This window comes from Lipotes vexillifer, unplaced genomic scaffold (genome assembly GCF_000442215.2).
Source record: "Lipotes vexillifer unplaced genomic scaffold, Lipotes_vexillifer_v1.1 scaffold53, whole genome shotgun sequence".
NCBI lineage: Eukaryota > Metazoa > Chordata > Mammalia > Artiodactyla > Lipotidae > Lipotes > Lipotes vexillifer.
This window is the reverse complement of record NW_006791814.1, coordinates 1,019,792-1,043,639: the sequence shown is the minus strand read 5'-3', so window position 1 is coordinate 1,043,639 and position 23,848 is coordinate 1,019,792. Positions and strand designations below refer to the sequence as shown.

The 23,848-nt window shown below is 56.0% G+C and overlaps 2 protein-coding genes across 2 annotated transcripts in view; one reads left to right on the top strand and one right to left on the bottom strand.

The window, feature by feature from the left end:
* Window positions 1–109, top strand: part of EMILIN3 (elastin microfibril interfacer 3) — a 6,309-nt gene extending 6,200 nt beyond the window's left edge. Inside the window, exon 7 of the mRNA XM_007464798.1 lies at window positions 1–109. Within this exon, the coding sequence (XP_007464860.1) occupies window positions 1–109 (109 nt within the window).
* A 1,962-nt stretch (window positions 110–2,071) lies between these two features.
* Window positions 2,072–13,821, bottom strand: LPIN3 (lipin 3). Its single transcript, XM_007464744.1, has 19 exons — window positions 13,630–13,821; window positions 12,420–12,515; window positions 11,245–11,510; window positions 10,956–11,036; window positions 10,307–10,427; window positions 9,797–10,139; window positions 8,803–8,902; window positions 8,502–8,662; window positions 8,006–8,099; window positions 7,866–7,935; window positions 6,132–6,224; window positions 6,009–6,055; window positions 5,146–5,284; window positions 3,800–3,948; window positions 3,522–3,608; window positions 2,932–3,084; window positions 2,597–2,711; window positions 2,405–2,508; window positions 2,072–2,216 (listed from the first exon to the last, which is right to left on the bottom strand). The coding sequence occupies exons 1-19, from the start codon at window positions 13,819–13,821 to the stop codon at window positions 2,072–2,074; spliced, it is 2,556 nt and encodes an 851-aa protein (XP_007464806.1).
* Window positions 13,822–23,848: the final 10,027 nt, after the last annotated feature.

The window sequence follows — 23,848 nt, the reverse complement described above, 5'->3', positions numbered from 1 at the left end:
GAACCGCACGCTGGCCCAGCACGCAAAGGACATTGCCCGACTCCGGGATGACTTGCTGGACTGCCGGGCCCAGCTGGCCGAGCAGGTCCGGGCAGGGCAGGCCGACTAGGTGGGCTGGACAGGCCAACCCCCAGATCCCGCCAACCCTGGGGACCCTCCCCCAGAGCCCAGCCTTGCCTAGCAGTGCCTCCCAGCCTCCCCTGGCCAGCGCAGATGCCATTTCAGAGGGCCCTGATGGAACAGTGTTGGTCCGGCTCCACCTGACTGCCCAGGCACCAATATCCACGCTTGGTGCTGCACCAACTGGGCAATTCGGGACTGCGGTCAAGGCCAGTACGTCATGCCTGAAGGCTGCACCATCCACGGTTGCAAATTGCTCTCCTGCAGACACACCAGTTAGCATCTGCGCAGACCTTGAGGTCCCTTCTCAGACAGCAGTCTCTCCGCATCTCCCTTTGCCCATGGACAGCAGCTCCAAGCCCTTAGAGGCTTCTGGTCCCCCTGTCCCCTTGGCTTCTCAGCCACCTGGGCTTGGTTTCTTCAGGAAGGTGGTGCCCACTGGCACTGTCCTCCCACCTGGCAGCTTCAAGGATGCTGTTTCTGAACTAAGGACCAGAGGTTTCCACCACCCTACAGGTCCTTCAGGACAGAACGGAAACACAAGGACTCAGTGGAGAGTTCTCTTTATTCCCTTTGATTCTCCCAAAGTGAGGGCTTAGGCAGCCGTGGATTCCCAGAGGAAAGGATGGGGTCCAAGTGATCTGTTTGGAGACGCCTCCCAACTGTAATTTATCCTTTTCCTTCCCCTCCCCAAAGATGTTTTTGGGGTACTCTGGTCCCCACGTGATCCTCCTCTTCCCACTTGGAGGAGAATCTCCCTCCACCCCAGGTTAGGGCCTCTCTCCAAAGGGCGGCCCTCATGTACATCATGGCCTGAATGAGGCCAGACCCTGGGCAGGAGGCCACAGCTGGAGGAAAAGGGCTCCAGGCCTAGTTTCCAACATCCTTGGAAAACCCCAGCCCTGCCCGGATGTTCACAAGGTGGTGAGAAATTCAGGTATGAAAACATGAGGACACAAGCGTTCGTCTGGCCTGCGTACGCCCCAGAGGCCCATCCCTGCTGAGGCTCCCAGCCTCAGTTTCCTCACAGCAGCTCGGGCCCTTCCGTGCTGTTTTGCAGGTCCCTGCAGCCCCACCTTCTGGGTTCCTGACATTTGGTGTTCTGCCCCCCACTTTGGTGCCGTTGGGGGAGGGCAGGCCTGGATTAAAGCTTTTAGCCTGTCTAAAGGAACTTTCTTCCCCAAAGGCAGTAGGCGGGAAGGCTGCAGTGGGGTGTCAGCCCTGCTCCTTGGGCAGGAGCTCACTCAGCAGGTGTGCGGGCAGTGAAATGACTGGCAAAGCCTGGGTGAGGCCAGGCACCTGCCCTGGCAGGGTTTGGGGCTGTGTCCTCAGCAGAGTTGTGGGGAGGGGCAGGGATGGCAGCTGGGTATGTACTAAGCCAAGTGGGAGCCACCCCCCTCAGCCCTGGCACTGCCCTGGGATTCCCCCCTTCCCAGATGTTGGAGGGGCCCTAGAGTATCTGGGGTTGGGATGTGCTGAGATAATCAGGGCACCAGTGTGGGAGAGCAGTGATGTCTGGCTCCAGAGCTATGGGAAGGGGCCAGGGCTATGTAGGGTCTAGCTTCAGAGGGTATGGTCCAGACTCCCCGAAGTGGGTCGGGGGAAAATTTCTTCCCTGATTGTTGGCTGCCACCAACCCTTTCCTGGGCTTACAGGTCTCAAGCCTCATAGGGGCTTCCCTCTTGTCTCTGTCCTATCAGGAGTTGAGGCAGGGTGACAGGGATAGATATCAAGGGTATGGAGAACGCTGCAAGGACCCAGTCACTTAATGGCTACAGGGCAGGGTCATGCTGAGGCCTGTAGCACGGCTCAGCTGGCAAAGGCAGGGGACAGGAGAGGCCACAACTAGCCTGCAGTCCCCTCCTCCCCTTCAGTGGGTTGGCCCTGCAGCATCCAACTTCTAACCCCCATGCCCTGGGACATACAGTTCTGGGGAGCAGCCAGGGCTCATTTAGGCCAAGGTGTCGAGGTCCACAGGGGCCAGTGGCTCCCGCCAGTAGCAGAAGTTGCTGTATTCAGGGCTAGCCAAGTCTGTGCTGGGGCCACGGGCCACAGGTGGGAAGAGGAGTTCAGCCACCTCGCCGAGCTGTTCGTACCTACGGGCAGGAGGTGCTGGAGTGAGCCTCAGCTGCTGCTGGGCTTCGGCCCCATCACAGCAGGTGGAGGGGGTCCTGCCCGGGAGCCCTGGACCGGGGAGGGGGTCCCTGGCGGGGGCGGGGTGGCGTGGCACTGGGTCCCAGGGAGAGGCTGGGCTGCGGAGGCACGTGGTAGGGTTTGGCCTCACGTGGACTTGTGATTCTTCATGAGCTCCTGGGTGAGCTCTCCCCGGGGGTTGACTGTGAAGATGCGGGATGTAGGCAGGCCGACCTGCCGGTAGGCAGTGACATCCTACAGGAGACAAGGAGGGGTCGGTGGGCTGGGAGGTGTGGAGAAGGTGGCTCAGGCCCCTCGCCCCCGCCGTGGAGGGGACACTCACATTGGGCCTGTTCCCGAAGGCGGCATAGAAGGGCTGTTTCTGGGGCAGAAAGAGCTGCTGGATGTCACTCAGGCAGGCGATCTTGAACACCTCCGGCTTCTTCTCAATCACCTCCCTGCGGCAGTCGGGGCCATGGGCAGGGGAGGGGTTAGCGACCAGAGGATGGCAGGGTGAGGTGACAGTGCTGGTGACAAGGGTCTGACCCAGTGGACACCTGAGCGAGGTCTGATGATGGCCCAGCCTGGGCTGTGTGGGGCTGGCAGTGGGCCTGTGCAACCCCCTGCTGGGCTGTGGGCTCACATCCCACGGGGAGGTTACCTGTGCAGGGCGGTTACCTGTGCAAGGCAGAGAAGAGGCTGCTGGGAGACAGCAGGATGGGGCCCTCAGGGAGGCCACAGCCCCGCTCGCTCACCCACTGCAGGTACCCCTTGGTGAGGTCAGCCATGCCGATGGCCCGTGCCGAGCAGTACAGGAACTTGTACCCATTTCTGGGGGCGGGACAAAGGGGTAGCACAGAGCCGTCGAGAGACCAGCCATCCCCATCTCGCCTTCTGGGCTTTGGCCAGCTCAGCCCAACCCTGGAGCCCCTGCAGGGAGGGGACTTAAGAGCTGAGCTGAGCCAGGGCTGACAGGTAGAAGGAGCGTGCATAGAGTCCTGAGGCCCAGGTGGACCAGGATAGGTGAGGACTTGGGCAAGTCTGTAGGCTTTGCCTACGGCAGGAAGGCCAGCAGCTAGACTCAGAGCCCGACCACAGCCCCAAGAGACAAGTCTCTCACAGGAGAACTGAGGACCAGTAGGTCTTAGCACGCCAGGGACCTGCCCTGGTCTCCTTCCCTGTGGGTCCCCAAGCCTGGCTTCCCGGGGCTGAGGCCAGGCCATTCCTCCCTCCCTCGGGTCCCACCCCAGCCCAGTCCAGGCACTCACAGGTGGATTTTGTGGTAGAGACTAGTGATGCCCTGATGTGTCCAGTCTTTCCCCAGCTGGGGCAGAATGTGGCCCAGGGCATCTGACCTAGACCCAGAGTGATGGTCACGCCAAGGCAGCCCCACGTGGCCCTCCTGCTCTGTGGGTGTGGCCGCGCCCCGTCCCAGGATGGCCCATCAGGAGGGGAGGGCCTCTCTCCCTGTCCCCCCTCCCACAGCACAGAGGGAGGCGAGTCCCCAGGCCCTCCCTCTCCCCCTCCACAGCCGACCGGGTCTCACTTGGTGATGGTGCCATCAATGTCTGAGATGATCACCCTGTCGTCCCATTTCCACAGGTAGATGGTGGCCCTACAGCGGCAGGTGCCCTGGTACTGGGTGGTCACGCTGAAGACCACCTTGTTGGCACCTTCTTGCAGGTTCAGGCGCCGCTGAGGCCAGGCAAGGGGGGAACTGTGAGCTGCCGCAGCTGGACACTGTCTGCCCACCGCCACCCCCCGCCCCAGAACTGTGGCCTTCCATCTCCACGGGCCTCTCTATCTCCTGTTCCTCCCAACTCAAGAACCTTCCTGAGTTCATCAGAGACAGCCATGTAGGCAGAAGGTGACTGCAAGGAGGAAGTGAGGGGTGCTGATGGGGCCTGCAAAGCTCCAGGCACAGGAGCTTTGAGATGAGGCTCACGGACCAAGCCTGGCCCATGACCCCATCCAGGTTTCTCAGGTCAGCCTTGGGGCCAGCACTGCTCTGGGCAGAGGGACACCCCACTCCACAGAGGGGCCCCTGTGGGGATCTTCACAGGCAGCCTCCTGCCTGGGGCTAGGGTACCTGGGACACCCCCCCCCCCCCCCCCCCCCCCCCCCCCGCCACACAGATACACATATTCACTCTCACTCACACCCGCGCGCGCGCACACACACACACACACTCACGAGCCGAGCTTCTCCCGGATCTCATAGACGCTGCTGATGTCCTCCGTCTGTTTCTTGAGCAGCAGCATGTCTGGGGGTGCAGGGAGAGGTGGAGGGAAGCTCCCTGAGCGCCCCCCCCCCCCCCACCCACCCAAAGAGAGACCTAGCCCTGTCCTTGGTCCAAAGATAAGGATCAGGGCAGCTCTTAGCCACAGCCTGTGACCTGGCTGACCCCGAGTTGGGTGTGAGCCCCAGGGAACCACACAGAGGGCAGCCACTGTGTACCAGGCGTGCCAGACTCTCCTGGGCACCTCTCTGACCACAGAGTTCCACTCAGGAAGAAGGCATGACAGGAGCCACAGTGACTCCAAGGTGTGAGTTGGGGACCTGGGGTTGCCAGAATCTGAGAGGCTGTCATCGGCCCTTTGGTTCCTGTAGCTCCCAAAGGCAGGCCCAGAGCCAGCCAACCCACCACAGGTAGGTATTTTAAGATGACATAAGAGGGGGCTCTTCTAGCGAGAACATCCAACAGAGAATGGGCTGGCACGTGAAGCGGCACGGAAAGCTGTCCCCGGATGACGCAAGCAGAGGCCGGCAGGCGGCTGCCACAGGGATGGATTCTGGGCTTTGCTGAACACAAGCCGTTCCTCAGCCGGGCCCTGAGGGCCTCGGGAACACCGTCATCTCAGGCCCGCCACTCCCACACCTGCACACACTTACAATCTGATTGGAGGAGAGGCGGAGGGACTTCTTGTAGGTAGGAGTGTGCGCTGGAGGCGAGAGGGGCGGGGACGGGGCCTCCAGAATGACGGGGCTGTTGGGGGCATCGTCCTCACTGCTCGGGGCTTCGGTCTTCTCCCTGCGGGCCGCCCGGCGCTTGAGCCAGTTCCCCCAGCCAAGGCCTTCACTCCTGTAGATGCCCACCCCTCACCCAGGCCGCAAGGAGCCTGCTGCTGGTCCCTGCCCCTCTAAGGACCCCTCCCTCTAGGTGCCACCCATTTTGGGGGTGGCAGCAGACATCAGGATACAGGCCAGTAGTCTACACCCAGAACGGTGACTGCAGAGCTGGAGCAGAGACCCGGGGCGCCCAGGCCCCAGGCCGCTCTCCATAGCCAGGATGCTGGTACCTGCTTTGGGGATGTGTACCAGAAAAACCTAGAATTGCATCGTGGCCAATCCCACCTGCTGTGGGAGGCAGTCAGCCCGTCCTTGATCACCCCCCACCCAGCCTTGGACATTCTGGGTCACTTCAGACATGAAAAAAGGAAGCAAGGTCAGCTGGCCCCTGGTGGAGAAAGGAAGCCCTTCTCCGCCTTCGTATGGTAGCCCTTTGTCTGGGCCGGGAGTCTGGGTACCCATTCCAGCCCTGTCACTTCCCGGCTGTGAGAACTGTGGTGTATCTAGGCTTTCCCATCTGTGACATGGGGACATGTCCCAGGAGAAAGAAGAGGTGTAGAAGTGATTGCAGAGTGACAAAGACGTGCCACGGCAGGGGAGGGGTTCTGGCTGCACCCCCGCTCCCACAGTGATCTTTCCCAGGCTGAGCTCCAGCCATAGAGCCCCAGGCAGGAGATCCAGCTCACCCCAGCTGCTGCTGCCGCGCTGTGGTTTTCTCCCTCCGGGCACTGCACTGTGGAGAGAATATCCATCTAGTGAACTCCGCCTCCTGCCTGTGCCGGCCCCGCCCTGTGGACATGACCACCCACCTCCTTGGCCGGAAAGTCCCTGCATCGCCAGGAAAACCACCACGGCCCTCCCTTCCGGGGCATCTTTTCCTTCTCCAGCTTGTCCACGGTGCTCTGCGGGCAGATGAAGGCCATGGCATTTTTTCCTGTACCACACAAACCCACCTTACGTTGCCATTGGGGCCCCCATGGGCCCAGAGTCTGGGGCTGACCCTGCAGCAAGGTGCTACCAACATCTGGAGGCTAACGAAGCATACTCACCCCCATCTTGGGATTCTGGGCACTGATTCAAGGAGATAAGCATGGGAGAACAAGGGCCACTTCTGCCCGCCTCCACTCCACCCCAGCCCTGACCCCGCCCGCCTCCAGCTCTAGCCCAGCCTTGGCCTGGCCTCCAGATCTTGTGGATCAGTCTCCCTATTCCAGTAACTAAAGTCAGCGCTTTGGGAGGTTCTCAAGATCTGGGTCTTCCTGCATGATGCCACCAACTGGTGGCAGGGGACAGTCTCTAGTCAGTAGCACCCTCAACCTCCAGGACCAACATGGGCAATTCCTAAGGTCAGTGATCTATCCCGTGAACAGCCTCCCTCTCTGCTTGTTACTGTCATTGTCTGGTGGGGACAATATGACCCTGTGAAAAATTCTGATTAGATTTGTGCTAGATAAATCCAGGGAGGGCCCGGGCCCACCTAGGAGACATATCAGCTTCCTGCAAACACAGAATGGAGAACCCAAGTCGAGGAAAACAGCCAGGGTGTCCACTGGGGCTGGGAACAGGCTGGGAGAGTTTTCCCCTAGGTGGCGGGTCTCTCTGGGTAAGGTCAGGAAAGCCAAGCATGGGGGGACCCTCTCTCTTCCCACAAGCTCTGGGTCCTTGCCCAAACCCAGAGCCAGCCAGAGGACAGAGCTGAGCTTCACCGAAGGGAGGCACCAGCTGTCAACATCAGGTGAGTGAGGTTCTTTGGGCAAGCCAAGCCAGTAATGATGGGCCAGACCAGGGTGGGGCACTGGATGGCTCCCAGAGGGGCAGAAGGGGCAGGTGCAGGCCAGCCCTGAACAGGATAGAGGTTCTGGGAGTGACTATAGCGGCTGGTCCTTCCCACCTCTGAGCATCTGCACATGCTGTTCCCCACCCCTTGCCTACTCATCCTTCAGACCTCTACCCAGTGGGCACTTGCTCAGCAAACCCCCTGTTGGAGGCTCTCAAAGCACCCCAGACCTCTCCTTCCCAGTACTCACAGTTGAATTTTATATTCATTTGTATGAGTCTTTGATTAACTGTCTTCCTATGAGGGCATGACTGTCCCCAGTCTGGCCCTGGCACACAGTAGGTACTCAACAACTGTGTGCTGATAAAGCAAGCGCCTGCAGCCCAGCCTGGAGAGGGTCTCAGAGGAAAGTGAGGGGTAGGACCTCCATCTCCCAAGACTGTCTCGCAGATCCAAAAACCTCCTTGAAGGCTTTTGGCATGTTGAAGGCATGTCCCTGTCGCCTCTGGTTTGTCCTGAATTCCTTTGAAGTAAAGTCTAAATCCAATCCAAATGGATTCAGCCATGCCAGGAAACCAGGGAAGCGGGGGGTGCTTTGTCCACACAGCCTGGGGCAAGGCTTCAGAGGACCTGGGTCTCTTCTCTCAGAGTGGGTCCTGCAGCCCCAGGCCCATCTCTGCCCACCCTCCACTTCCTTGCCAAGGGCCCCCGACCCCAAGGCTAGGGCCACGTCCCCCAGGAGGCCCAGGGGTGCTATAACCATTACCTTGGGCAAGTTTTTCTGGAAAGCTTGCAGGGAGAGGATCATGGAGGCAGCTACAGCCCAGTTATAATGCCTGGAGAGACAGATAGGGTGTTAGGGCCGTGGACGGCAGGGCGATCCAGCGGCCCAGTCCCGGTACCCACTTCTCGTTGATCTTCACCACCAGGTTTGGGTCGTTCAGGAGGCCGGGGTTTTGGGCGAGGTCCTGGTAGGAGACGATGTGCTGGTTGAACTTCTCTGGGCACAGAGGCAGAGAGCGAGGGGTGAGGCCAACACATCCCACGCGACCCGTTGCCCCCGCCCCTCCTGGCTGCCCCACCTCTGCTGCTCAGGCCTCCTGCAACTTGGGTCTTTGACCTAGCAGGGCTCCTTGCTACCTGGGGTTTTGGCACCTGATGGTCCCACCCCAGGCACTTGCCATCCTGGATTCACAGGATAAGTCACAGCTTAGCATGACTTAGCATTTGCTTCACGGGGTCTTGGAGATGCCCAACGCTTGCTGGCCAAGGGTGGGCTCCACAAACCCCAGAGTCATGCACACCTCTGCTACCCCCACACCCCGGGGTCTTCCCTCTCTTCTCCCGTCCCCTGGGCTCAGTGACAGTCCTTGGAGGGGTGGGGGGCCACAGTTGAGCATACCCACAGAGATGTCTCCGCTGTCAGCCAGCCCCCCCGAGAGGGACAGCACGACTGTGTCCGCTGTGTCCGGAGTGGGCTCTGGCTCCCGCTCAGGGTTGCAGTCCCCCAGAGACTTTTGGCTTCCGGCTTCACTCCACTTCCTGGCCCCCAGCCCACAGTCGCTGGGGACAAGGGGGCCAATAGTGACATGAATACAAGGAGGCTGGGAGGAGGGGCTGGAGCCCTCCCAGGCCCCTGATAGCTGACTCCTAGCCCCACAGGCCCCAATCCCAGGACACCCTGGCGTCCAGAACCCAGGCACCTCTGGGGGAAGTAAAGGGCTGCATTCTCAGAATCCAGAGAGGGCAAGTCATCCAGGTAGATTTCACTGGGGCCCAGGTGCTGGCTTCTCTTCAGGGAGCCTGAGAGCAGAGGAGGGGACATCTGTAGACCTAACCCGTGAGGACTACTATTGTGATCAGTGTGCGTCCCCCTGCCTTTGAACGCCTTAAGGTGGCACTGTCCAGTAGAACTTTCTGCAACGCTAGAAAAGCTCTATGCACTGTCCAGTAGGGTAGCTGCTGGCCACAGAAGGCTACTGGGCATACTTAAAATGTGGTGTGATGGAAAAATAGAATTTTAAGTGTTATTTAATTCTTTTTTTTCTTTTCGCCATGCCGTGTGGCATATGGGATCTTAGTTCCCCAGCAAGGGATCGCACCGCACCCGTTGCAGTGGAGGTACGGAGTCTTAACCACTGGGCCGCCAGGGAAGTCCTGCAAGTGTTATTTAATTTTAATTACCTTAAATTTAATTTTAAATAGCCACATATAGCCAGTAACTACCCATCTGGATAGCACAGGTGCCAGCTTCCCCTCCCAACCCTCTCCCTGGCCTCGCTCAAGACACACCAGCTGCCTCAGTTCCTAGACATGAAACCTCTCTCCCTCCTCATGGCCTTGATGTTCTCTCTGCCTAGAATTCTCTTCCCCTGGTCCTCACTTGGCTGGATCTTTATGGCCCATGTCTCAGCTCAGGCATCACCCGCACAGAGAGGCCATCCCTGGCCACATGATTTAAATAGCCCCCGTCCCAACCAATGATTCTGTCCTGCGTCCTGCCCCCACAACATCATGCTCTTCCTGTTATGCATCTGTCATCTGTCTGCCTCTCTGGACTGTGAGTCCCATGAGGGCCGGGGCCAGAAACAGTGCTCGGAACACAGTAGGCGCTCAAACATGCTCGAAATTCCAGAGTCCACCCAGGGGATAATGTGAGGCCAGGGAAGCAGTGGAAGGGGTCCAGCTATCACTCACCTTTCCTCCTGGAGATCCCCTCCGGCTGCCCTGTGCAGGCGGGGGCCTCCAAAGCAGCCCAGCTCCACGACTTAGAGGGAGGAGGGAGGCCCACATCCCCGGAACTCTCAGTCTTGGTTTCCTCTCTCTCAGGGGGTTGGAGAGGGGGACCCACCAGAGCAGGCACCTCCGTGTCAGGGTGAAGAAAGTGGGTGCCAGGCCCTGTTTGCAGGATTGGAATTCCCGAGGGGTCCACGCCAACCACAGAGGCAGAGGGGGTGCTGGGCGCCCCCTGAGGTGGAGAGGCTGTCTTGGAGCTGCCATCAGGGACCACTGAGGATGCGGGCCACTCAGCTTTGCCCACCTTCAATCAAACAAATGGGGGAAGACAGGGGCGGTGCAGGGCCTGCCCCCCACACCCCACAAGGCTTCAGGGAGGTGGCCCAAGTCTCAAGTCACTCCAGTCCTGACCCGCAGGGGCCACGGAGCCGCTGAAAGGTAAGGATGGAGGGTTGACACAGGGGAACTCACCTTAGGCAGCCTCCCCCAGGCCCACTGCATGTGGGACTCAGCTCTCAGGGGGATGGGTTCGGGGGTCCGCAGCTCCAGCTCCGAGTCACTCTTGGGGGATGTTAGCCCACCCGTTGAGAGGCTGCAGGAAGCAAGAACTCAGAGGCCCCCAAGCCAGCCTGCCACCCCCTGCTGCCCTCCTGGGCCTGGGAAAATTTTTTCTGCAACACGTATTTATGCCTGTGTTGGATCCAGAATGTATAAGGAACTCCTATAAATCAACAATAAGAAGGTAATCCAGTAGAAAAAACAAAACAAAACGAAACAGTGGGCAAGGTTGTGAATTCTTTACGGGTGTAGAGTTTCCACTAAGGGTGATGAAAAAGTTGTGGAATCGGATAAGGGGTGATGGTTGTACAACACTGTGAATATACTAAATGCCACTGAATTATGCCCTTTCAAATGGTAAATTTTATGTTATGTGTATTCTACCACAATAAAAAAAAATGGGCAAAAGACTTGAATGTCAACACTTTACTGAAAAGACATACAAATGGCTGGTAAACACAATAAATATGCTCTATGTCATTACTCATCAGAAAAATGTAAATGGAGAGCCCTCTGAGACCTTGGCTTTGAGTCTCTGCCTGTAGCCCACCTGGACTCTCACCTGGCCTGGGGGGGCCACTCCCCATCGGAGTAGGGGTAGATGTCTTTCGGCTGCAGTGAGGCCTCTCCTTCTGGCTGGACACTGCTGCAGGACCACAGGGAAATAAATGGTCACTGATAGGACAGGCAACCTGGGCAGGGCATGGAAGCCTGGACATCACGGGCTTGATGAAGCAAAGCAACTAAAGGCCAGAGAGGTCAAGGACCTTGCCCAGGGTCACACAGCATCAGCAAAGGACACTGTGCTTGAACCCCAAGTGGCATTCCTACACCCTCAACCCCCTACATACCCCGGGGGCTCCAGCCTCGGCTTTTCCAGCAGGGATAGCTCACTCCCAGCGCCTGCCTCCAGCTCCTCCGAACTAGAATCGGCTGCCACCGTGTCCTCCTTCCGCCTGGGTTTCCTCCTGCGACGCTTCTTCTTCCACCCCATGGAGGCTGTGCCCGCGATGCTGGCCTCAGGCTTGCTGGCTGTGCCCAGCTGGGAGTCCGAAGGGAACCCAGACAGGCCCCCCCAAGGGATGGGTAATGTGCACAGGTGGGGAGGCATGTCTTCCTGTGGAGCAGATCAGGGGCAGGGCTGAGGGGTCTGCAGCTTGGGGGCAGGGGACAGGAAAACAGGCCTGGAGGCTGGACAGAGCCAGTGGTAGCATGGCCTTGTAACTGTTGCTGGCCTCAAAGTTCCCTAACAGAGATAAAGCGGCCCCAATCCCAGGGGTGCCTACACCTCTGGCAGCCCATGGCAACCACACAGTCCAGACAGAAACCTGGGCATCAGCCTCTCATCTCCCCTGCCCACATCTACCACAGCAGACATCTACTTCCCCTTTTAAGACTCAGCCAGGTGTCACCTCCTCCAGGAAGCTTGCCCTGACTTTTTTCAGCCTCAGTTCCAACCCCCTTCGCTGCAATAACCAAATAGTTCTTTCATCTGTTGTTTACATGTCTGTCTCCCAGGCTAGTCTGGGAACCTTCTTTTTTGGCAGGGGTCACCCCTCATCCAGGTCTACTGCGGTTTCTGGCCTACAGTACAGTAGGAGCTCAATTAAAGTTTGTCAAAACTTTAAACACCTCTACTGGCTTCTGCTGGGCCCTGCCTCCCTTCTGCAAACACCTCTCTGGTCCTCCCCGGCTCCCACACTTCCATGTTCCAGCTGCCCCGAGCCGGCACCAGATCCACAACAAACCATCTTATGCTTTCCAGTCCCGGCCATTGCTCGGCACCCTCCTCCTCTCCAAGCTGCCCAGGGAGGGCCTCCTTTTCCCCCTTCAGGGGCCCAGCTCAAGTGTCCTCTTCTGAGAAAACTTCCCCCAAAGAAGCGCCAGCCCTTCCTGCCCCCATCCCTCCCCAGGGTCCACCAGCACGTCCTGATGCCCCTGCCTCAGACCCTCGCCGATGGGGTCCTCCCCGCCTGCAGGGAACACTAGTGAAGAGACAGGGCCAGGCAGGCCCAGAGGCACTTACCACATCGCTCTCCAGCTCCTGGATGAAGAAGGCCTCCCCGCTGTCCCCCAGCTTCATGTGCAAGTCCACTGGCTCCCCATTGATCTCGATGTCTACCTGTAATGGGGTGTGGTGGGATGGGGGTCCCCACCGTCGGATCTTACTCCCATGCTTCAGTCCTCTGGACTCCCAGCTGGTCCTGGAGACACAGGCTCCCTGCTTCCCCAGAGCACTGCACTTTCTGGAACTCTCTCCCCCCAGATCTCGGGGAGCCCCCTGCTCCCCACTCTGAGGGTCTCTGCTCACCATCTCAGTATTCTTGTTTATGCCTTGGTTTCTGTGTTCCTCTCTCTCCCACAGCCCATAAGAACAAGAACACGATCCAATCTTGTCACTGTGTGTCTCCAAGCCACAGAAGAGTCCCCGAACATTTGTGGGTAACATGAACAGTAAGAATGACCCTTTCCTGGGCACTTCGTCCAGTGTGTTACATAGACCATCTTATTTAATCTTCACAGCAACCCCTGGCAGTACCTCCCATCATTAGCTCCACTTTATAGATGAGGAAACTGAGGCTCAGAGGGGTTAAGTAATTCTCTGGGAATTACTATGGACCCAGAAGGTCTGAATCCACAACGCAAGCTCTTAACCACTTAGCTATACTGTCTCCCGCAAGGTTACACTCTCCCATTAGGATTTTGGAAGATTCACAGTCACTCCAGTGTAAAGGGGGTTTGGGCCCACCAAACCTCTATTCACACACCAGAACTCAGTGCTAACAAAAATCTGTCACGTTCACCTGAGCCCCATGAAGACGGTGCTGGTTTCCTAAGAGTGAGGAGGTAATTTTTGAGTATCAGCCCCATGCCTCGCCCTGGGACAGTGTTAACACCTCTTATTTAATCACCAGGTAATGAGAGTGTATCAGTTTGTTCAGGTGAGGTGACTTACCAGGAATACACAGGTAAGGTCTCAGGAAGCTGGAGCCAGGTCTGATGGCCCCAGTACAGAAGGCTGCCCCACTGTGCAGCTTCCAGGGGAAAATAGGGGCCCTCCTGGACCAAAACCCCCAAACCAACCCAAAACCTTCCAAGAAAATACAAAAGAAGGGAAGCCTGTCCAGAGGACACAGCCCTGCCCCGGGGAGGTTTGTTTCGTGTCCTGGGACTGCAGTGACTACCCTGGCTTCCTGAGTGCGCCCTGCAGAGGTCCCTCTACCGCCATCACTCACCACCTTCTCCCGCGAGTGCAGGACGCCCAGCTTGCCGAAGCGCACGTGGAAGGGTGAGCACCGGAAGGAGCCGTCCGCCTGCCTCACCACCAGCACATCGATGCCCCCACTCAGCGTGGCTGGGTTCAGGCCCCTGTACAGCCCCTTCACCGTCCCAAACACAGTCTCCGCCAGCTGCCCCACGTAGTTCATGGCTGTGCTGGTAAAGGGAGGTGGTGCTGGGACCAAGGCCTGGCCCACCGGCCTCCGTACGGGGCTCCGCAGCCTGACCCCTGGGACCCCAGGCTTACAGCGTGTGGCCCTCGGGGCGCCTCTGCAGATGGGCAGCAGTGATGGGGTGGGAGGTGCGACTGAAGACGTGGGCTCTAATCCCCACCGGCTGTGGGGCTCTTGGACGGCCACCTCCCTTCTCCAAGGGCTGCTGCCCACATCTGTCAAATCAGGGCACCGGGTAAGGCCATCCGGGGCGCTGTGAGCCTCTAAATGCCATGAGTAATGATAATGACCGCAGCTCATTTCATGTTTACAACAACCTGCCAGGCTGGCCGAGCAGGTTTCATTATACCTGTTTACAGACAAGCCAGCCCAGGCTCAGAGAGGTGGAGTGACTTGCCCACGGCCTCACCACTAGTCAGGAGCCAGGGTTCACATACAGGCCTGTGTGATTGCAGAGCCCTCGGTGTGAACCACCGGGATGGCCCAACTGTGGGGACAGGTACCCCTCCCTGAGGTGCAACAAGGGGCAGCCTCATGATAGATCAGGCCCAGGGCCCTGCTGGGTAACAGGTGACAGTCCTGAAGGCTGATCTCTTTCCAGGAAGTGGGGAGGAAGGAGCCTCAGTTTTTCCATCTGAGAAATGGGTTCAGCTGTCTTGCTGCCTCCTGGTCCTAGAAGTTGGAAGGGACCTTGCTGGGCTATTGTGGCTAATTTGTGGGGGACCAGGGGTGGGGGTACCCCAGGTACCTAAGGCTCTGCCCAGTTCTCAGATGCTTGCAGTAGGGCACCCCCTATAGCTGGGCCCAAACTACAAAATTTAAGGTCCAAACTCCAAAATTCTTCCGTCTCCCTGGGATATGTGGGAAGCCCGTCCATGGCCACAACCTGACCCCAGTGTCTCTAGGACATAGTTCTCAGCCCCCGACCCCTACTTCTCAGACCCACATTCAGGCCTTGGGCTGGCCCCTGGCCCACCAAAGCTGTTCCTTCTTCCCCCAGCCAGACTGGTCCCTCCAGCTTTCCCACACCAAGCAGAGCTGGGTGAGCCAGAGGCAGGAGCTGTAGCAGCCGTGGAGAAGAGCCAGGGCCATAATGAGAGCCACCTCTACCCTGGCATGGTGCCCGCCCCGCCAGCTTCAGCTCGTTGCCCCTTCCCTGCTGGCCTCGCCAGTGGCCTATGCCCTTCTGGCTGCCAGGACCCAAAACCATCCCAGCTCCACAGGGCAGTTCCCTCTGACCTTGCATCAGAACCCTTGGAGCTCCGCCTGCCATGTAAGATCACCCTTCAAAAAAGTCAAGTGGGGGTGTCCCTGGTGGCGCAGTGGTTGAGAGTCTGCCTGCCAATGCAGGGGACACGGGTTCGTGCCCTGGTCCAGGAAGATCCCACATGCCGCGGAGCGGCTGGGCCCGTGAGCCATGGGCGCTGAGCCTGCGTGTCCGAAAGTCAAGTGACTTATCCAAACCTTATGAAGCTAATAGGCCATAGAAGGGAGGAGGGAGTGATGACTCATATCCTGGTTTCCTGATTCCATACCATGGTTCCTTCCCCTCCATGGTCCCCAAACCACACCATCATTGTCTGCAGAGAGGGCCGCCCAGCCCCCAGCTCACTTCTGCACAGCCCTGTAATGCCTCACCACTCAAAATGTGGTCCAGGGCCCAGCATCACCTGGGAGCTGGTTAGAAACGGAGAGCTACACAAACATAAGGTCCTGTGAGATTTGCTAAAGTGAAAATTTGGGATAAAAAATGAAACTCTTTAGACCCCAAAAACGTCACTCAAATTGTATACATCTTTTATCTGCAAGGCACCTGCTATGTGATAGGTGAAAACTCCCACTTTGGTTTCTCTGTCCCTAACACCAAAGTCTGAATATGGGTCTGGGGAGACAGACCGACTGACATGTGGTAGGCAGGGCTCTAGACCACTGTGCCCAGGAAAAGCAGAGAAGACTCCAGAAGCTTCCAGGAATATAAAGAAGCACACATGGGAGGGGCACACCGGGAGTGGGGGCAAAGTTCTGCCCAGCTGGCAGCCCAGGTCTGAGCTATCTGCTCTGCGGAGAGCCAAAGAGCAGGCGGTGGGTGGGTGGATGGGGAGGGGGCAGAGGAGACAGGCTCGGCTCCACCTACTACTGAGCTTCTCAACTTCGCCACCCCTGCTGCTTGGGGCTGGATCATTCTTTTTTTTTTTTTTGCGGTACACGGGCCTCTCACTGTTGTGGCCTCTCCCGTTGCGGAGCACAGGCTCCGGACGTGCAGGCTCAGCGGCCATGGCTCACGGGCCCAGCCGCTCTGCGGCATGTGGGATCCTACCAGACCGGGGCATGAACCCGTGTCCCCTGCATCGGCAGGTGGACTCAACCACTGTGCCACCAGGGAAGCCCTGGGTCATTCTTTGTTGAAGGGTTGGTGGGAGTGTTGTAAGACGTTTAGCAGCATTCCTAGTCTACCCACTAGATGCCAGGTAGCACCCTACCTCCAGCTGTGACAACCAAATTGTCTTTAAACTTTGTCAAATGTCCCCTGCTGGACAAAATTGCCCCCAGTTGAGAGCCACTGAAATAGCAGAAAGAGCTGAGTGGCAGAGGGGGAACCTGGGGGCACCTGGGTCCTACTCTGATCCACGCATGGAGTACTCTAGGGCAAGTAACTTGCTGGCCTCAGTTTGTCCTTCTATGAAACGAGGCCTGGATTTCTTAGACCTTCTCAGCTCTAATGTCATGGGAGCCTAGAAGTCATTCCTCTCCTTGTTCCTCCCGCCCCACGAGTGGATGCCCCCATCTCTGCCTGCTTAGCATTGTGGAGAGGGAGGGGAACTCCTGTGAACCAAGCCCCAGGCTCTTCTCCGCTACCTGCACCCATCCCTGAAGGCATCTCCTGCCCCCAGGACCAGCTCTGCCTCCTTGGTCTGCTCCAGATGGAAGAGAGCTCCTCTTGGCTCCCTTATACCACCCTTCACCCCCAAACTAACATGTCTAAAATCAAACACTTCATCTTCCCCTGGGGAACCTGGTCAGCTGAATTCCTCTCAGGACTCATGGGTACCCCTCCCTCCCAAGCCCTCTGAGTCCTATTCCCCAATTTCCTGCTCATCTGGCCCCTCCTTTCTCCTCCAGGTGCCTAGGTCAAGGCTTTATGACCAATGCCCAGATCCCGGGTGACAGCAGGCACTGTGGTTAAGGCATGAGACTGTCTGGATTCTAATCCCCTCCCTGACACTTACTAGTGGTGACCCTGTGCAAGTCACTTCACCTCTCTGAGCCTCATTTTCGGCCTCTGGAATGGGGATAACATAAGGGATGCATGAGGAATTCATGACATAATTCGTGTAAAGCAGTAGCATGCAGTAAATGCCCACCCATGCCACCTAGCAGCAGCAGCATTGTTTTTGGAATCGTGACAGCCCCACTCACCCGGGCTGGTCCTGAGGGCACGACAGGTCAGACTCCAATGCACTGCCCCTGCCCTGAGTTGAGAGTTTAGACTTCTTAACTTGGCATTCAAGGCCCTGCATGATGGTGGCCCCGCTCTTTGCTCCAGGAGGGCCTCAAGAGGTGCCCTGGCCTCAGAGCCTACTCTGGGAACATCCACATGCCTCCCAGGCCGGCACACAATCCCACCACAGGAAAGCCAGAACAAGCTGCCCTGGTTGTCAGCCCTCAGCCTTTCTGGGCTCCCAGATTCAGGGAGGGGTGGGGATGTGGCTCTCTGTGTAGGACCAGATGCAGCAGGAGAATCAGCACTGCTATTGCCCTGGAAGGGAGACAGCTCCACCCAGGATCCCCAGTAGCCTTTACAGCTGCGTCATCTGACCTGCCCAGTCTCAGGGCAGGTGGGCAAGGGTCAGACCCTGTCTTGCAACTGAGGACACTCAGTACCAGAGAGGGTGGGTGTCTTCCCCAAGGTGACACAGTTAGTCTGGAATGAAGTTGGGGTGAAACTTTTCCCTTGAGAGGTTTTTACATCTCATTCTCTCCCGATCCCACATTCTGGATGTCCGGGAGGCCCCGCAGCCCCTGGATCAGGGAGAGGGATGAAGTGAAGCCGGCCCCTCAGGCCCAGGAACGGGAAGGAATGAGGGTCAGATGGCAGGACAGATGGGCGGGGCAGGGTGGGGCAGGGGAGGGATACCTCATCTCTGGCTCTAGTTGGGCCCTACCTGAGGAGCTGCCCACTGGACTCCGGGCCCCGGAGCTGCCGCTTCTACCTGAGTGCACAGATCAGCAGGTGTCTTCGGCCCCGCACTCACTAGGCACTTCCGGCTCCTCTAGGAGTGGGTGAGATCCCGGTTCCGCCCCTTCCACGAGCCAAGGGCGGCCTCTGCAAGTCCCAGTCCGTCTAGACTCCACCTCCCAAAAAGACCCCGCCCCGCCCAGTCCCCACGCCCAAGGGCGTCCTTTCACCTTATAGAGTGCGGGGCGAGGCCAGGCTCCAGGCTCCGCCCACTCCGGCTCCAGCCCGTCCCGCCCCGCGCTCTAGCGTTCCTCGAAGGAAAGTCCCAGTTGCCCGCCGCCAGCCCCACCTCCAGGAGCGGCGGAAAAGCAGAGTTTCCAATCGAGCCGACCTAAACCTTCCTGGCTTTGCTCCTAGCTCGCTGTGTGACTTTGGTAAATTCTTTCCCCAATCTGACCCCATTTTTCTACTTTGTCAAATGGGGTAGCCACCTTACAGGATTTTTGAGATTACCTGAAATGACTTTGTGAGGCACCTGGCGCTCAAAAGTCCCCTCTCGGGGGCAGCTTTGCCTCCCCCACCCCCAAGGCTGGACCGGACCCTCGTATTATACACTGACAGATCCCACAGCTGTAATTTCATATTCGCTTGAATAACTCTTTGATTATTGTCAGCCTCTCTGAATTTGAATTCCGTGAGAACAGGTCGCGTTCATCCTTACACCCCAGTGTCCAGTTCAGTCCTGACATACAGCAGGAGCTCAATAAATGCCCACTTTCCATTCCATCCAGTTGTTGCCCTGGTGGAGCTGAAGCGGGGTCAATACCTCCACTGGCCAGCAGAGGACAGGCGATGACCAGCCTTCTCGCTCAGTTGCGCATCCTTTCCGCCGGCAGGCGCCACGAGGGAAACAGGTAAGCCCGGGTTGCGCGAGGATTGGAAGGATCGAGGCTTGGGTCGGGGAATGGTTTTATCCTTTGGATCTGTGGTTGGTGGCTAGTCCTGTACCAAAGACTTCTCCCAGAACCTGTGAGGATGGACGGCCCCTGCTAAGAAGATGCTCCGAGAAAGGTCAGGAGGTGAGGGAGTTCGCTATAAAGAGGGCGGGAACCCAGGAAAAGCTCGGAGGGGTGGGGCACAATGGCTAAGAATCAGGCTTAGAAAGTACTGGGCGGTGGGGAGTGAGAAGTGTCTGCTATTGTTCTGACTCAAGGTGACACGACCTGTCTGGAAGTGAGTGGCCTCAGTTGTCCTTGCTTTAGCAAAAGTCATTTGGTGTCAGTCCTGAAACCAGGTTGTCTGACTGGTATCTCAGAAGAGCTCTGATGGGAGCAGAGCTATTTTAAGGTGGCCGGAGGGCAGAGCCATGTCACAAACATGTCTGTGGAAGCATGGTATATAGCTACTATATTCAGCAGTGAAAAACTGGAAACATCAGTAATCCTTCAAGGGAGGCTGGGAGGGAAGGAAGGACAGATCAGGGGTTATGGCTACAGATGCCACAGTAATGCTACCTCTTTGAGCCTCAATTTCCTCATCTGCAAGATGGAGACAAAATCTACCTTGCAGGATTGTATTGTGGGGATTAAACAGGATGAACTAAATCAGTGGTTCTCAACCTTGGCTGCACACTGAAGTCACTATGCCCTTGGCAAATACTGATGCCTGGGGTGTGGAAATTAAAAAAAAACAAACAACAACTCTCCAGGTGATTGTAATGTGCAGCCAAGGCTGAGAGCTACAGAGCTAAATAAAACGCTGCACACAGTGCAGGGCAAACACTAGGTGTTCAACAATGTTTATCACATTAAAAAAAAAAATGGAGTACACATTGTTTTCATTGTTCCTTCTTAGAGAAAAAAAAAAAGTTGACATAAAGGTTGTTGCAGAAATTGGATTTCCGACAGGCTTGTTTCCAGAACAATGAATCATCTGGGATTTGATGCTCACGGTGGTGGGGAAGACAGGCAGCCTCTAGTATGACTTGTCCTAACACCCAACTGAAATGTACGAGGCAGGGACCACCCTGTTCTAGCCTGCGGTTTACATCACCATTTCCAAGGCGTCCTTGGAGCATGCAAGCAGCATGAGCGCTTGTGTACGCCCATTTCTGGTGTTAAGGATAGAGGCAATTTCCTCCTCTCCCTCACTGGTTGTGGGCAGGGCGGAGGGGCTTACACCACTGTTTGTTTTTTGAGTAACCCATCAGTGTAGGGGGCACTGCCTTCTTCATAGAACTTGGTGGCCATATGTTCTTTAAGTCTCAGACCCAATGATTATTTATTGCTCCCCACTGCTTTCTTGCTGGGTGAACCTGGCATGAAGTGGGAGGACACATTCACCCAGGCCTGCAGCTGTGGCCACTTGTCATGCGCAGCAAGACTGGCTGCAGGAGTGTCTCGTCAACCACTCCTGGTGGCCCCGTTGAAGGTGGGAAGGGAAGCAAAGGAACCTGCACGGGCTCCCTGCAGAAGGCAGACTCATAGGTTGGGTGGCAGGCAGTTGATGTCTGGCCAGGATGGTCAAATTTAGCAAATAAAAATAAAGGATGCCCAGTTAACTTTGAATTTCAGATAAATAACAAAAGATATTTTAGTGTAAGTATGTCCCATGCAATATTTGGGACATGCTTATACTAAAAAATATATTCATTGGCATCTGAAATTCAAATTTCATGGGATATCCTTTATTTTTACTGGTTGAATCTGGCACCCCTATAACTGGTCAAACAGCCAAGGAGTACTCAGCACATGGGGTTTGCAACAGCCTCCTGCTTAATGTTGCCACATACAGCTTCCACCTGTCACTGCCCTGCTCCAGAACTATGTGTGGCTCCCAGCTGCTTCCATAGAGCAACCAGGACTCCCTGGCTGCTATGCTGGGCCTTGCTCTTCTGCCAGGCCAGCTGCCCTGCTTGGGCCCTTTCCCACCTCTGCCCCTTCTCATGTTTTCCCTGCCTGGCGTTTCTCCTGCCCATTCCCTGTAGTAATTGCAAACACTTATTGAGCACCTACTGGGTGCAGGCATCTGCATTGTCTCATTTGATTGTCGCAAAACCTAGTACAGGAGGGACAGTAGTTATCCTATTTTGCCAGTGAAGAAACTGATGCTCTCAAATGTGATTCTTTTTTTTTTAATTGAAATATAGTTGATTTACAATATTGTGTTAGTTTCAAGTGTACAGCAAAGTGATTTGGTTTTATATATATATATTATTTTTCAGTTTCTTTTCCATTACAAGTTATTACAAGATATTGAATATAGTTCCATGTGCTATACAGTAATCCTTGTTGTTTATCTATTTTATATATAGTAGTGTGTATCTGTTAATCCTATATGCCTAATTTATCCCTCCCCCCCTTTCCCCTTTGGTAATCATAAGTTTGTTTTCTATGTCTGTGAGTCTGTTTCTGTTTTGTAAATAACTTCATTTGTATTATGTTTCAGATTCCACATATAAGTGATATATAATATTTGTCCTTCTCTGTCTGACTAACTTCACTTAGCATGATAATCTCTAGGTCTATCCATGTTGCTGCAATTGGCAATATTTCATTCTTTTTTATGGCTGAGTATACCACATCTTTATCCATTCATCTGTTGATGGACACTTAGGTTGCTTCCATGTCTTGGCTATTGTAAATAGTGCTGCTGTGAACATTGGGGTGCATGTGTCTTTTTGAATTAGAGTTTTCATCTTTTCTAGATATATGCACAGGAGTGGAATTGCAGGATCATATGGTAGCTCTATTTTTAGTTTTTTAAGGAACTTCTATACTGTTTTTCATAGTGGCTGCATGAATTTACATTCCAGCAACAGTGTAGGAGGGTTCCCTTTTCTCCAGCCCTCACCAGCATTTATTTGGCCTTCTGTATGATTCTTTGAAGAAATGTCTATTTCGGTCTTTGGCCCATTTTTTGATTGGGTTGTTTGTTTTTTTGATATTGAGTTGTATGAGCTGTTTCTATACTTTGGAAATTAAGCTCTGCGTCATTTGCAAATACCTTCTCCTAGTCTGTAGCTCATAAGACATGATTCTTTTTTCTTTTTTTAAATAAATTTATTTATTTTATTTATTTTATATCTGGCTGTGTTGGGTCTTTGTTGTTGCGTGCGGGCTTTCTCTAGTTGTGGCGAGCAGGGGCTACTCTTCATTGCAGTGCGCACGGTTCTCATTGTGGTGGCTTCTCTTGTTGCGGAGCATGGGCTCTAGGCATGGGCTCAGTAGTTGCGGCGCATAGGCTCAGTAGTTGTGGCTCACGGGCTCTAGAGCGCAGGCTCAGTAGTTGTGGCGCACAGGCTTAGTTGCTCCGCGGCATGTGGGATCTTCCCAGACCAGGGCTCGAACCTGTGACCCCTGCATTGGCAGGCAGATTCTTAACCACTGTACCACCAGGGAAGTCCCAGACATGATTCTTAAAGTGTGGTCCCTGGGCCAGCAGCTGCAACACCACCTGGGAACTTGTTAGAAATGCACACTCTCAGGCCCTACTCCAGACCTACTGAATCAGAAACTCTGAGGGTGGGGCCCAGTAATCTGTATTTGAATAAACTCCCTTCCCCCACACCAAAGGTTTCTAGTTTGTGACCTGTTGTTCTAAGACATGAAGTAACTGCAGGAACCTCCCATCCAGGCAGAGGTATAGAGGATATAGAGGTGTAGAGGACCGCCAGGCAGGGCATTTATGATCATTCTGAGCCCCATGCCTGGGTGAGGCACTGGAGATGCTGCAGCAACGGCACAGTCTTGGTGGGGGGAGGGAGAAGGGAAAGAAAAAGAACAGACAGGCAGTCAGGCAATTGTGATGTAAGGTAGCAGGATGGGAGGGTCCAGGAAAGCTTTCCCGAGTAGATATCTATCTAAGCCTGAAAAATAAATTGGAATTAGTTAGATGAAGAAGGGTGGGAACGGTGTTACAAGTGTACTGACTAGTTTGTACAGAGGCCGGGCAGAACTACCTGGGGATAGTTCAGTCTTTTTTTTTTAAATTATTATTTATTGATTTTTTGGCTGCGTTGGGTCTTCGTTGCTGCACGCAGGCTTTCTCTAGTTGCGGTGAGCGGGGGCTGCTCTTCGGTGCCGTGCACAGGCTTCTCATTGCGGTGGCTTCTCTTGTTGCAGAGCACGGGCTCTAGGCCCGCGGGCTTCAGTAGTTGTGGCACTCGGACTCAATAGTTGTGGCTCACGGGCTCTAGAGCGCAGGCTCAGTTGTGGCGCACGGGCTTAGTTGCTCCGCGGCATGTGGGATCTTCCCGGACCAGGGATCAAACTGTGTCCCCTGCATTGGCAGGGGGATTCTTAACCACTGGACCACCAGGGAAGTCTGATAGTTCATGATGGAAGCTGTGACAGTGTGAGTAGGGGGCGGGGGGAGGAATCAGATAGTGTGTTTGTTGTGGGAGGGAGTGCGGGGTCCTCTGCCCTCAAAGCAAAGGAAGAAGCTTTAATGGGTATTGAGAAAAAGCCCTCCGGCTTCCATGTGGAGCGGGCACTTGGGAAGATAGTGGGGGAGGGGAGGACGGCGAGGAGAGACACAGGGGGTGTCAGGCCTTCCGTCGCCCCTGGATCCAGCCTGCTTCTGACCTCCAAGGCAGCTGCAGAGACTCAGCCCCCAATAACAGCTTTGGGCAGGTGGAGTTGCAGCAACCAAGGCCTGCTCCTTCTGGGGCTAAGGGGTGGGGCTGGGGAAGCAGCCCCACCAGACCCCGCCCACCACTACCGGCCCGCCCTCCATGGCCCGCCCCCACCGCCGGCCTCGCCCCCAGACTCAGCCCCTCCTGCAGCTGTTGGCTGAAGGAAGCCAGATTCTGGGCTGCGATCTGGG